Source organism: Molothrus ater, chromosome 1 (genome assembly GCF_012460135.2).
Source record: "Molothrus ater isolate BHLD 08-10-18 breed brown headed cowbird chromosome 1, BPBGC_Mater_1.1, whole genome shotgun sequence".
In the NCBI taxonomy this organism is placed as follows: Eukaryota; Metazoa; Chordata; class Aves; order Passeriformes; family Icteridae; genus Molothrus; species Molothrus ater.
Window position 1 is genome coordinate 29,401,288 of NC_050478.2, and position 15,543 is coordinate 29,416,830.

Consider the following 15,543-nt stretch of genomic DNA (forward strand, 5'->3'; position numbering starts at 1 on the left):
GAAATCCTTTCTTGCTTCGGCAGCAAAAGAGTTTATGAACAGCATCTTGTGCTTCATTTGCAGGCATTGGAAAAATAAAACTCCACAAATGTCTGCCCTGATTTCCATAAATCCCATTCACTGACATGCCCAACTTCCTTTGGTCATGGCCCCAACCCCTCAAAGAGATCTAAGGTAAGTATCTGTGAGCATGGGAGGCCACAGGAGGATACTCTCAAGTTTTACAGCTGTGTGAACTTAGAGTGCCCATGTTTGCAAAACACATCAAACCACACACTCAGTCTGGGCGGGTTTCTGTTGTTTTACTGAAGCATCACAAACACCTACTTAGATATCCTCAACAGTTATTGAACAAAGAAAACTCAATCCCAGCAATGTGCAAGCTAAACAGCAGCCTCACCAGTTTACAAGCCAGAACACAGTTCTCACAAATGACACCTGTCAAGCCACTCTATTGCACGGATTTGTACCAGGTGAGAATCAAACTTATTACTGCATTTCCACATTACCAATCTGCTCCATTCCCCCTTATGATAAACTTTCCATCATTAGCAATAGAAGAAATTTGTTTTGAAGTGACAAAGTATTTGGACAGAGCTTTTTTGTAAAAATCAGGCACGGACTCTATTTGAATATAATTAAATGAGGAGTACTTTAACTGCTCATCTAGCCATACTGAGTTCAACTTCCACTTCATTTTCCTGTATAACCTGGTACATACAAAAATTCAAGAAGTGAGCAAAGAAAAATATGATTTGGCACAGGCATAAGGGAACTCATCCATAAATTTCTTAGAAATGCTTTGACAGGCTTTTCAATTATTGTTATTGTCTAATGAAGGGGTTTTCCAGGGAACAAAGACTGAAATTCAAGACTTTTCTCCTTAAAGACTGTCCTCACTTTTAAGCTGAAAAATTACACCTTTTAAAAAATCTCCTCTTTCTTGCCAGGTGGGTCTGATTTTTCTTGGTTTCCATTGTGATGTACCAGGTCCTGCAGACTGCCTGAAAAATGCTCCCACAGTGGTAGAGTACTAGAGAAGCAAGGTTTCGTATCTTAGGCAGGAAAGAGAACTAAACATCAAATCCAGATTTCCACCAAGTCATGGAATAGCTATATTACAATATATGGCTAAAATCACACTTTGTGGAAAATGAATGAAACTGCAATGGTTTTCATACATGTGCTAATACCTGTCTTCAGGGAGAATTCAACAGTACATGCTATGAATGAGCAAGGGTGTTCCTAGTTTCCAGTTTTAAAGAGCTGCATGTTTTCAAACTTTTCTGCCTTTCCACTGATCCCAAGCTGTCTAGCTTGTCCCTGGCATGTGGGTTTCCTTGTGACTCCTGCTGCAGAAAACTGATAGCAGCAGATAAGATAATGCTGATTCATTCAACCTGCTTTTAAATTCACTGAAGTGCCCTAAAACCCATTATTAACCTAAGATTTTGCTGAAACTTGTGGAGAGAGCACACTGGGAATGTGGGAATAAGCTAAGCACTTTGGGAATTCCATTTCTTGCCATTAGCTAGACTGCAAGCCTAAAGACTACATTAAGAGTACTGCATTAAGAGTTGGATTTGAGTGGATGATGGAAACACTTCCCAAAAGCAGAGAATTTAGGGTCATATTTTAGTGGTGGTTTTACCCATAACTTCTATCAAGGACTTTTTTCTTAGCTTAAAGATGTATTTTAATTTACATTACTAGAACAGGAAAAAGAATTAAAATTATCCCCCACATATATCTAACACAGAAGAATAAAGCACAGACTAAGAACTTGACAGGAAATTAATAAATTTCAGATCAGTTTGAAACATGGAGTTCCAGAAAAAAAAAATGGGAATAGAAATACATTTTAATGTCTGTCCATAAATCAGAAGAATTGAAGCAACTTTATAACATTTAAAAAAATCAAACTCAAATGTAAACAAGCCTTTATCTTTAAATGGTTAAAATGCTATACAAGGTTCTATGGCATAATAACCACACCAGGTGTGATCATATTTTATAGACTTTTTTTTTTCAGGCAATTTCCATTTCTCTTCAGACACACTCCTACTTGAACTATACTATTCTGAACACTAGCTATTTGTAAAACTCCTTATGGTGAGTATGCACTCTGGCCCAGAATGTGATGGACTGGAGGACTCTAAAGCACAACCTGCAGATCCTGGTTAATTTCAAATTTGCTATCATCAGATTCACACAAAAGCATGACACTGTAATGCCTGAGCACAGTGTGGCACAGTCAAGGATTACCAAGAAATTTGCAGTGAAATACACCATGATGCTATTGGGAATAACATCTTTTAGAAAAGCAGCCATATAGTGTAATTTTTACCACTGTGAGTTTGCTTCACTAACTTTCTCTTACAGTTCCAGTGGTATAGTAATATGCTGCCTTGATTCCTTTATTTGCTTTCAAACATGTATCACCCTATGAAGTGGATGCTGGCAGCTGAGGCATCCATTTTCTAGGCATTACTGTACCAAAATCAACAAAATAGTCAGTGGGTTATATCACTAAACTAACATCATATATTAAATCTATGCACTGCAAGCAGCAGTGCAAAAAGAATGTGCCTTTTACACCTTCATTAGTGTTAGCATCCTTGTTCCACCTAAACATAGTATGCATGGATATATATAAAAAATAAATGAGTATTTATATACTGGAGTATTTGTATAAACAGAGAAGCATGTGGGACCACAGCAGGTTCCCCAATTACAAGTCAGCCACAACTTGCAATGTGGTTATTGGCTGCAATCAAGCAGAAAAAAATATTTCTGTTGGATTTTCATTTCATTCAAGGCTTTAAAAATATCTTTGAGCCTTAAAAAATGGGGGGAAGGGAATTATAGAATTTAGTAAGAAGTTTACATGGCTTTGTAATCAACAGAATGCCATAGCATTATTATTTTATGTTTTTTTAGTAATGAAAAAACTAATTAATTTAAACAAAGGAAATGTTATTTCAAATATGTATTTAGATAAGCATTGAAATATTCAAAATTGATTTTTTTATACTGCAAAGAACTAGGTTTTTTATGCCTTTGGAAGAGTAACATGGATGCATTTTCTCATTCTGATTTGTCCAGTGGTTCAAAAGAACTTCTAGGAATGATGCCAATGCATTTCATAAATTAACAGTTGCCCTGATCTCATACATCAGATGATCAGATACATTCAAATTAGGAATGCTAATATGATTCTATGAATTTTCTATTGTTAGGTGTCGTTAGCTGTATGAATGTATTTTAACTTAGAATTCCTAGGGGAAAAAAAGTTAATTCTTAGCAATATTACATACACTATACTTGATGATGTCCTACTGAATGGATACATTAGTTGTGTTCTTAACTTTCAAGAGAGCTACCTTACTAATTTCCATCTAATTGAAACTGCTCACACATTCATATAATTATAAGCACAGTAAATGTTATAGTATCTATTAACAATAAAAAAAGGACACTGCAAAATATGTTTAAGGTGCACTTCACTTTGATTTATATGATAACTGAAGTTCTGGAGCTATGAGACTTTTGCTTTGAATGTACTGCAGTTTTATACTCCTAGCACTCTCTCTGGGACTGATCCAAATCCCATTTCTTCAAGGAGCTTTGGATCAGATCTAGATGTGCAGACCTCAGAAAGCAATTTTTATTCGCTGGATGTAATGCAGATCACTATACAGAAAACAAACACTGTATGCTCTCTCCTGTGGAAAATATATATTTGTTCTTTCCTGTTTTGCTCTTTTCATAAGTTAAATGTAGGTCATTCAGACAGAAGGTATATGGTTGCTCTTTATGGATAGAGAAATTTAACACTTCTACAGGGCGTGAGACCAAACACTGAGCAACTGTAATCACTTGAGAAATGTAATAGCTGTGTGCTGTGTCTTATGGCTGTTATGAAATGGAACTTATACCTAAAGATGAGGAAAACAGTTAGTTTTCTCCATTTATGGAGCTATGCCACAGTTATGACATAATTCATAGCCAGACAGAACGTTCCAGTTGTATCCATAGACATTTCATAACTCAGTGTAGTGGAAAACTGATATTGAAGAAAGGTTTTTTGCCAAGTAAAGTTATTCATACACAAGCTTCCTTCTCATGACAGCTTCTCCACTGTACTGCAGAGCAATGCTGGAACTCTGCCTTGGGACCAGCACTTTCTACACCCACGCTGAAGGTTTATGTCCTGAGATGAGGTGCTTCCAGGCCCCTGTGCTCCCCTTACCCTTACTACCTTATTACCCTGCAGTTTTGTGCAGAGAATTTTCTAGTTGCTTTTCTACAGTAAGTTCATAAATGGAGGATCTTCAGGACGTTTCCTCCATGACGGAAAGAGTTTAGTGATTATCTGGGGCTTGGGTGCATTCTTCAACTTTCTTTATTACTTATTCTTAATCAACTGCAGTTACCAGCAGAAAAAATAATGTGGACCATCCATTTTTCCTTCCAGGACCAGAAAAAGGCCAAAAGAAAAAACAATAAAATAGAAAAAAAAATCAGACTCCTTAATTCTGTCTGCTAAAAGCAACAGCATAGAGTAAAAAAAAAAAAAAAAAACCACAAAAAAACCTTATCTGTGTGCAAAATGAAACAAATGGAAAAAACTCAAACACAGAGTTTGATTCCTATGCAAATATAGGAATTTGGAAGTATTCTGGAAAATCTTGCAGAGGTTTTTCTCAATGCAGGAACATTAGCAGTCAGGTATACTGTTTGACTTGTGTATTTTGGAAGTATTTATTCATACCTTTGGCTTAATTTCCTGTCCTTATAATAGACTAAGCCTAGGATGATTTAGTAATCTCCTAATTCCCTGCAATTGCAGTGTGACCCTTTGCAGAAGTAAACATGGCACATAGAATAACTCCATACTAATCCAAAGAATATGCCTGAAGTAACTTTTATATTATACCAGGAATGCTACATCCTGCAGTGTCCAATGAGGTGGGCAGGGGGCAGTGACCACTGCTGGCCAAGGGCTGGAGATTGCCAGGTGAGCATGCCAGGACAAGGCTGAAGAACCCAGGGGGCCCTTTGGGTGTTTACAGCCTGCCTGTGGCAATATGGGTGACACAAACACAGCAAGAGCACTGCTCTTTAACTAAGGGAGTCTTAGAAAGGGTTTAAGAAGAAGGCCAAAGGGCATTTTATCAAATTAATAGAGTTTTGTGGTGTTTCTATACATCTTGAGAGGTCTTTGACTTATTTGTAGGAATATTATATCCATTAAATCCTGCTTCATAACTCTGAAATTTTAGCTTTAGCAATTGAGGGAGAAAGACAGAAAGAAAAAAGGGAGCTTGGAAGGATGTGAAACCCTGTAAGTAGTTAATGTCTCATTTCTTTGAGGTGGACATGGCTTTGTGGTTCACCTTCACAGGCTGCCAGCTATCCATAGAGGAACCAGTCACCATAGAGATGCCACCAGGCAAGTCTGTGGTGATAAATACATGGCTCTCCTGGCTGTGCTTCTATCAATGTTCTTGTATGTTGGAGATTGGAAGAAAAATTTGCCCTGACTTTGTGCTCCTCCAACTCTGAACTCATGCTGACACCAACCTTGCAAGCACTGCAAGGCCATTGCAATCTTCCCTCTAAAGCCTGGCCATCAAATGGTATGACCAATCTTAACATCTTAAAACTGGATAGTTTCAAGCCTTATGAGGTACTAAAAACTGAAGCAGACACATACTTCTTCTAGGCTAAATATTTCTATTAAGTAAATAACGATATGGTTACTAAACAATATCAAATGTACATTTAATAGCATGAATTATATATTTAGCCATTTAGGTGAATTCTTTTACAGAAACTAGTTATTATTTTAGTAGTTCAAGTAAGATATGAGTTGGCTGTAGAGCTTCTGCCCAATCCTTTAATATTTAAACATGTTGTGTGTCATTGCTGTCAGCAGGAGATATTATTTCTCAAGGGAAGGAATTACTTACAGTCATAGAAGCAAGAAGTTCGATGTACAAGTCCACTATTACAGCAAAATGTACAAGTGCATAGCAATTAAGATAAGCTGGTACATGTGGGTTGAAGGGAACTTCTTTTCCAGTGATCTGTATAAAGCAAAACAGTTACTTGCTTTCAAGAGTGACCTGCTCTGGCCTGTTGCTCCTTAATATTCTTTATACTTAAAACACAAAAGGGGTGAGAGCTAATTGAAGAAAGATAATCTATTGTCAAGCTTATGTACTATCTAGTTTGAGACAGTTTAACTTTGTGTGTTTTTGCATGCCTACAGCTGAAAAAAAAGGAGAAATTACTGTACTCCATAGAAAAAATTTTGAAAATCTCTTCAGGAAATGAATAATGAAAAAATAACTTAAAAAACACACTTTTTCCATCAAATAAAAAGAAAAAAAGCCCCACAGTTAAAACATTCATTTCCTTCAGTTTCTTTTCCCAATTCATCTTCCCCCATGCTTTATGACTGCTAATTTGCTAATTTAAAATAGCATGTGTAGAGTTTTTAACATCGATCCAGTAGCATTAAGAGGCCCAAGTAAATTACACACAACTGAAAGCCTGTGCATGTTCTATTTACCACTGGGATTTCCTCAGGAAGGCCAAGTCTAGGTTTGCCTGGTCCCCAGCCTGGCCCTTTGAATATGACAGAAAGCTTATTGCAGAATCCAGGTGTGGCCCAAAACGTGTTCCAAATATGAGCAAAGGGACGTAACTGAAAAAAAAGGTAAGCAATTTTTCATTGTTCACAAAATAAAGATTAATAAAACATTGTATTTTATTAATTTTTATTTTTCAAATAAATGATTTTTCAAACTCTGTAAAGAGAATAAATTAGAAATAGATGAAGACAGTTCAGAAAACCTGGCTGAAATAGGCAAAAGCAATGAAGCCCTTGGTTAATTTGGTGAGGATTACAATGACTTCTGCTCAGAGGAAAATCTGTTTTTCCATCTGGGTCTCCTGTAATCACATCTGAGTATTTAGTGGCATATTGTATAGCTATATTTATGCAGTATGATTTGGTTACTGGGACCTTGAAATGACATATTCTCAGTAATGAAATTACTTAGTATCTGACTGAAATGGATATAATTGCACATCCTCCCACTTTCCAGCCCTGACAGCCCTGACAGTAAAATTTCTCTTTCTTTGAGATTCTTCCTTGGATGAACAATCATGAAAAGCAAATATGAACTCCACTGCTTCTCATGGTTTTGCAGAGAATTTTTACCTAGCTTAAGTGAATCCTGAACTAATAAATCTAAGAAGCACCACACTAATTAGTTTTCTTTTTTTTATTATATGCTTTTGTCTGTGCTTCACTATTTATTATTGCACTGCAAAACACCTTATTCAGTCCAACACCTTATATATATATGTCACTGTTCTAATTATTTGTTAATTTTACTGTTACATATTTTCATTATTACTAAAAGCTCTGCATACACTCAATGCAGTGAATAGAAATGGCTGTCTCATAATGAAGTACTGAAGAAATTGTAGATAATGTAATCGACTGGTCAGCAATGGAAGGATAGCCTCAACTGTGCCTAAGAGAGGAGTTTCTTTTGAATATGACTGAATGTTGAAGATATCAGAATCAGTGATAAAAACTATAGCACCTGGAGCATGATGGGGTCAAATGAATTTACTGGATGTGTTAAGCCATATACAACTTTTGCATCTTCGGCCTCAAATGTTCCTGATGGAAGAAGAAAACAAAAGAATGACAAACAATCAAATTCAAAAGTATACATATTTTTTCCCCACTGATTCAACATGATGGAGAACACCTTCTTTTACTTACCAAATATCCTGTCCCAGATAATGAGTGTGCCACCATAATTTTTGTCAATGCAGTAAGGATTTCTACCTATAATAAAAATCAATTATGAGACAAGTAATAGGATAAATCAGAATACTAGGAACTGAATTATGAAGGAAAAAATCATCATTTGCATCACATTATAATCTAAAAATAACTTTAAAAAAGACAGCTAACCCACCACTCCTCATGCTTCTATATAGATTTCTTTTTTCCTTAATAGCCTTATTGCTCGCTTTCTGTTCAGATTCAAACATACAAATCAAATGCGTCATGTCCAAAATTTCTCTGAAATTTGGAGATGAAACCAGGTCAAAATATATTTATAAAAGACAAACTTAAAACCAAACAAAAATGATTCCATCAGTTTACACCTAAGAAAATATATACTAAATACATATATGTGTAGTTATCTCATTAATATCTGTCTATCATATGTCTGATCCTGCACTATTAATTTCAGTGTCAGGAAAACTGAAAAAATCCTTCTATGTTTTCTAGGGAATATATTTGTTTATAAGCAGTCCTCTCAAAGTTATGAGTGAAGAAGCATTGGTTACACATCCCTAAGTTTGTGGAGATAGTCTGGAGCAACTGTACAGCCCCTGATCAGCTCCATAATGATTTAGCTTGACTCCAATCAGGATGAGAGCATTAGTTCAGATTTACAGCTGAGCAAATAAGAGCAGAGTGTCTCCCTGAGGATTACCAGTAGTTATGCAAATTTTAAGGACTAGACACTTACAGCACCACAACTGTGGATACAGTGATTGTGAGGATACAATAAACATTAGTAACATCCTCTGCACATGCAACTCCATTTGAGTCTGTTTCAAACTGTTCTTCCATTCCCTCATTTTTTTTTAAACTTACTATCTCTGAACACTGAATGAGCAAAGGACATCTGTGAAATCCACTTCTGTGTCTCAGATACATTCATGACATTTGTCAGTATGCAGTGGAGTTATTAGTACAATTTACACATGCAGTAAAGTCTTGAGGGCCGCTGAATACTGATAAAAATCAACTATTATGCACTTTTGGGAAGTGAGATTTACCAACAATTCAAACAGGTGAAATCAAATTCCACTAAAATATTTAAAAGTTCTTCTAAAACCTAGCCATATTTTTCACATATACAGTGCTTGAATTTGAGTGCAAAAGAGCATCTGTTGATGATTCAGTAGCCAGGAAAGGATGAAGCATTTTTCTATCACTCTTCATACTTAAAAACATTGAATTTTTTTTCTCAAAGTCTTCTAACTATTTCATGTTATCCAGACTTAATTTCTCCTCAATAATTAATCTTAAACAAAAAAATGTTTAAATTAAGTTCTGATTATATTTTTTTTTAAACTGTGGAATTTCTAATTGAACAGGGGCCACTTCTGAAGTAGAGGTCAAAATTAAAATCTTTTTGTAGAACTGATTTTATAGTACAATTTTACTAGATTACTATTACAATACAAATAGTGACCCTGAGGAAAAAAAGGAATAAGATGTTTCACTTTTATCTTACCATGATGAACTCTGTGATGACTGGGAGTATTAAGTATCCATTCCAGAGGCCCAAGTTTGGTGATAAGCTTAAAAAATATAATGTTTTAATGAACTTGAAAATAGTGTATAAGACCAAGAAGAATTAGGGAAATGAAAAGAACGAAAAGCTAAAGAGAGGATGTTTATCTTCTGGAGAACTGCATAGAAAGACAGAAGTGCAATATCTTTTTCTGAACCATATCACTGTATCACAATTACAAATATTTTAATTAAAAAACATTAAAATACAAGTTATAAATTAAATTTCTTTTGATCCAGAAGCTAATTTCTTTAGATCTAAAAGTGAATTGTTTTTATCTTTATTCCATGAGAATCTTTGAGAAAATTGGCAATCATGAACTGATAACAAGATGGAATCACAGGGAAGTGATTGTCCCAGTGTACTAAGCACTGGTGAGGCTGCACCTTGAGTACTGTGTTCAGTTTTGGGCCTCTCACTTCCAGAAAGGAATTGAGGTGCTGGAGCATGTCCAGAGAAGGGCAAGGGAGCTACTGAAGGGTCTAGAAAACATGTCATGTGAGGAGCGACTGAGGGAACTGGGATTGTTTAGCCTGGAGAAAAGGAGGCTTGGAAGGACTTCACTGCTCTCTACCTCCCTGATAGGAGGTTGTAGTGAGGTGTGGGTCAGTTTCTTCTGCCGTGTCCTAAATGAAAGCACAAGAGGAAATGGCTTTGAATTGTGCCAGAGGGGGTTCACATTGGATATTAGAAAAAAAAAAATCACTGGTAGAGTGTTTAGGCATTGGAATAAATTGCTCAGGGAGGTGGTGGAGACAGTATCTCTGGAAAAGTTCCAGAGGCATCTGGATGTGTCACCTGGGGGATATGGCTTAGGGGTCATTCTGGTGATGGTGGGTTGATGGTTGGACTCTCTGGTGTTGAAGGTCACTTACAACCTTGATGATTCTGTGATTCCGTACAAATTGTTTCACTCATTTTTCTTATCCCTATCCAGTGATATGCTTGGGATTTGGTGCAACTCTATGATAGCAGAAACTTTATGTCTGCAAATAGGTGCCATTGACCCAGAAACAAATACTCCTTCACCCTTCAGTACATTTGACTGCTGGTTTCTTCTCAGTAAACTTCTTGTACCCTGGCACAAACGCATTGACACAACAAACCTGACTGGGGAACTGATGCAAACCAAAGCTGCTTTTGTTTTGTTTTTCTAAGTCAGTTTAACTAGATCAGTTACTGATTTTGGTCCAATATATGGTCATTGTCATGAGCTGGAGGCATGAAGAGACAGTAGATTAGCATAAATTCATCATGGAGCTACAATCTAAGGAGATGACTTGACAGTACAGAAAGATAGCCTTGATCATTTTAGTACCAACCCAAAAATTATAGAAAGTATCCATTGCCAAAAGCCACCTCTAGTGTTTCAAGCTTTGTCAGAAAACGCTGAAGAATTAAGTTTGTGTGGGCAGGCTATCTGCTAAATTAGGTACTCTCAGCTACTATGGAATTAGAGGAAAGCCAGCACTGACTTCAAATTTGGTGCTTTGGTTAGCTCAGCAGAAGTGTGTGGACAAACAAACAACATTTTCTTTGAACACAGCAACTATTCTTTAATCCCAAGGACAAATCCATCTGTCAAAAATTGATGCAATCACTGGATGACCAAAAAGGACATCTATTCACAATATATTCTGAAATGGTATCTATTCACCATGTCTGATTATGGCCATAATGTTTTGCAATTAAAAGGGAGCAGGGGGCATTAAAGCAGCTAAATAAAAATGCTTAGACCTTAAGAAACAAATCCAAGAATCTATAATTCTTTTCCTTTTAGAGAATTTAATTAGTGAATTTAATACTCATACTGCCAAAAGGGGTGATCTGTTATATAATAATAGACCTAAGATAATAATGGCAAAAAAAACCCAAACAACCAAATTTAGAGGGACAGTCATTACTCATGAGAGCCGGTCCATTAATCAAAAAAAGATTTTCATTCCTTTAAGGTTTACAGAACAAAGCCCTTAAATACAGCACTTCCATGTCTCCTTCATTTACAGTTCAGCAAGTGCAAGTAGATTTAGATTCAAAAAGCAGACTTAGGATATTCCTCAGATGCATTTAAATTGTTATGAATCGGGTAAAGATAATAAAAGGAAAAAGTAACATTGTTTCATTTTTTCTCCTCAATAACTGCAAAAATAACATCTACTTAATTGGTTAAGTAGAGAATTTCTGTAATTAATGGAGTATAGAAATATGAAAATTCTTCACATACATAGAACTGTAATATTTGGACCATCTTTCTTAAAATCCTGCTCACACTTGACTGGAAAAACAGAATCCTGAGATAAGTTTGTTTTGTTTCATTTAACTGAGAAGCCAAGGACAACATAAGCAGGATCAGTTCTCCCTCAAAATAAGTTCAAGTCTGAAAAGACCACCTAAAGGTAAGAAACGATCCATCATTCCTGCTAGTTCCATTTTCTGCCTTTCTCAAGCAGAACATCCCACTGTTTTAAGATATGTGAGATGTGACCATTAAATTAATTTAATCTGAGACAAATGTTTTGAATTGAACTGCAGCCCAGCACCTGAGAGAGCACTGATTTATCTAATAGACCACAACTAACTTTGATCCAGTTGGTTTTAATATAATTTTAGCTCAATATTTTAACAGTTTTTGTAAAAATAAATCAAGTGTGCACTAGGAGAGCAGGGAATCAGTAAGGATTAGTAGTCTTCACCTTTATCCTACAGGTGGATTATAACAAAATGTCCTCAGAATGAATGCCTTCAGGTCTCAATATCCAGCCAGCTGAATTAAAATTTTAAAACTAAAATTCATCCTTTTGAAAGTTTACATAGTACATCCTTATGCTAAAGCAGAACTTTTTGCCTTGGGCCTCTCTAAGGACCTCAGGGTATAAATTTATATAAATTTATATGCGGAACTTTAAATAAATTTTTCTGACTAATAATAGTGAAAGTATTTTCTTTGGATAACGAAACCGCTCTCAGCCCTTAAAACAGTCTTTCTTTGAGTGATGAAATTTAAAAATCTACTGAAATATCTTCTCTATGTCATAATTAGTGATTGATACCCAAGCCTATTTTGATAAATTATTCACTCAAGGTCACCTCCATTGCAAAGACATTTTAGCCCCATTCTGAGGAAAATATCATCTGAGACAACAATCATAACCACATGACTTTAAAGCTCAGAGGGGGTGCAAAACTCTCTACCTGATGAAGCAAAAATCTAGTATGTTGACATTAGCAATCCATAAATCAACGCTTTGTCTAAAACACATCAAAAATATTTTTTCACCAGATAGTCAAAATAGTGCAGGGTGCTATTTCTAGAAACTTCCTTTGCCATCAGTAAGTTTACTTGTAGATATTTAGCTCATTTCTAAAAAACCATAAAAAACTGTTGTCAGAGGAAAAACTTTGGTGCCAAAAAATTATAAATGCATAAATGCTATAAATATAAGCATATATCTTTCCACCATACAGAAATATATCACCACTGAAAAGGTCAATTTTGAAAGCTCTTGCAGCACTTACATGTCAAACAACATAGCTCTTTTGTTTAAATTTGTTGAATTTTTCTTTATTCTGCCATCTTACCTAGGGCAAAACTCCTAGAAGCAGATTTTTCACCTAAGTAAATTGGATAGGATAGCAAGACAATTTTTACCAGACATGATTCTGACATGGTCCTGTCAAGCTGACAGGAACTTACTGCAGTCATATTGAAAGAAATTAATTTTGTAAGAACTGACTCATAGCAACAACATTTAATGTGGTGTAGCAACAGCCCTAGTTCAAAAGAATGATCCAGAGAGAAGAAAGGCAGTGGCAGGTATCCTGCTTACCCATCTACCTTTCATCTGTCAGTCTATCCTCATTTCTGTGTATTTATTATGTCCAGACATTTTCCTTGGAGAATGGCAAGTTTAAAGGAGCTCAAAAGCATTCTTTGTAGAAACAACCTGGCTTCCACTGCAAGCACAACCAGTCACCAAAGCACACAGATCACTAAGTTTCAGCCATTCAGAGAGAAAAAAAATTTCAGCCTGCAATATCACTGTATTCAAATCTGTTTCTTAGAGTAAGAGCTTTCATGATCACATATCAGAAAAAAAAATAAACTTTTTAAAGAACACCAAACAAATGTGATAAGAAGATCAGCTTAGTTTTTATGCTCATAATTGGGATTTTCATTTTTAAAAATCTGCTACTCTAATTTTTGTATCTGACTTTTTTATTGGAAAGTACTCTAAAAAGTAAAAAAATAATAGCTGAAATGTCATTTTTCCATAACCCTGCCATCAGTACTTCAAAACTTATTTCATATTACTCAAAAGAAAAAAAGATCTGCTTGTGGATATAAAATATTCTTATTCTATGTATCATCAACTAAAGTGATTTGGGGAATGCAGCATAATAGCTACCAATACCCTAAAAGTTGAAATACTCCAACCGTTGTCCCATGATAACCTTATCTGTATTTTGACCATTATGACACTGGGGGTTTACATTTGTGTTTGTTTCCCTGATACAGACACCTACTGCTCTAAATCAACTCCTGTCTGCAATTTTTCCTTTCTCAATTAACACATCATGTGCACCTAAACTCCCATGCCAGTGACCCATAGATGAACTGCAACATTCCAACAAAACTCTTTTCCTGTTTCCTTCATTTTTTAACATCCCATTGCCACAAAAATAATTTTTCACTTGTCAAAATCTTTAGAAATGGACTCAATAAACTACCTGCAAATCAAATATGTAGGCATGTCATATATGTATGTTATAAAAGTTGTTCCCACAAAACATGTATTCTTATTTCTTTTCTTTAAAAACCGATGTATTTCCTCTGCTATACTTGGGTATCACTAAACAGTAAAGCAGAATTACTGACAACAATTGAAGCAACTCCAAAAGTATTGTAATAAATAGGCATGCTTAGAAATACTTTTCATTCATTACTGAATAAAATATCCTGGAATTGAAATCTTCAAATATAGATGATAGAAACTAAATGGATTTTTTTCCTACAATAGCTGTTCTTATATAAAGATGTTTCCATTGTGACAGCAATCCCTTTCCTAAAGGGAAAGAACATTATGGAATATCTCTTGTGGCATGTAAGCACCTCCATCTGCGGTCTCAGAGTTTGTCAGCACCAAGGGAAATCTTTATTGCCTGGTACCTGCACCACTTCAATGTAGTTCTTGTTTAAGTAATGAGAAAAAATCGTGACATGAAATCCAAGGGAAACTTTACATCTTGTGTAACAACTCCTCCTGTCACCACTACCACATGAATCTTAGCTCTGTTTCAACGTCAATGTTAGGAAGGAATGTCAACTGAGTAAAGCAGGCAACCTTACAGTAAAACTATTCGCATATAATTTTTTTTTTTCCTTTGAGCATAAGGAAAGCTGTTTGTAGCACAGCATTACTTTCAATATCATGGTGTTACTGATCTGCAGGACAGAAGAGGGTAAATTCATCCCTGGAGCATCACTACGGAGCACTCTGAACTTAACTTTGGGCTTTCTGTTAGACTAGTTGGTAGTAAAACACATACTACAAATAATTTCCTCATCAAAATCAAGGTAAGATTCTTATTCCTGGTACATAAATCTATATTTCAGACAGCCTGGTGGGGAAATTTTAAAATATGACCTTAATTACATTCCCCAGTAGAGCTGCTGTGTTAATTCAGGACAACACAGCCATGTATTTATACAGATGGCTCTGGTGACCAGATTTGCCATGTAAAATCTCTACAGGGAAGCTGAGGAAAGGCAGAACTCCTGGGATATGTGCTTGTCTGCCAGTTTCACACTTTGAAATCCTTGGCAAACTCTGATTTATACACCGCCAACTGTTTTCCTATCTGATTAGGCAGTTTTCTACTCCAGTAAGCATGTAAAATAGATATAGCTGAATTTCCACACTGAGGAGTGAAAAAACAATATTTATAGTTTAGAAATAAAACAAGTGAGAGAATCAGGCATGTTGGGATCATAAAGAGTTTCATAGAGGGTGAATTTCTGATAAATCTGGATTGTAGGAATGGGAGGTGAAAGCCTAGTTTTAATGGACGGTCTGGTTTAAGGCATATTTATATAACAAACACACAGACTTAAGAAATGTGTCTATAATAAATTGTC

The 15,543-nt window shown here is 35.7% G+C and overlaps 1 protein-coding gene across 1 annotated transcript in view; it reads right to left on the bottom strand.

Moving 5' to 3' along the window:
* Positions 1-15,543, bottom strand: part of AGMO (alkylglycerol monooxygenase) — a 187,019-nt gene that overhangs the window by 80,538 nt on the left and 90,938 nt on the right. The window contains exons 6-10 of the mRNA XM_036379277.2: positions 9,348-9,414; positions 7,811-7,876; positions 7,626-7,705; positions 6,581-6,715; positions 5,976-6,092 (exon numbers count right to left, since the gene is read on the bottom strand). Coding sequence (XP_036235170.1) covers positions 5,976-6,092; positions 6,581-6,715; positions 7,626-7,705; positions 7,811-7,876; positions 9,348-9,414 — 465 coding nt within the window. The remainder of the gene's footprint in view (positions 1-5,975; positions 6,093-6,580; positions 6,716-7,625; positions 7,706-7,810; positions 7,877-9,347; positions 9,415-15,543) is intronic.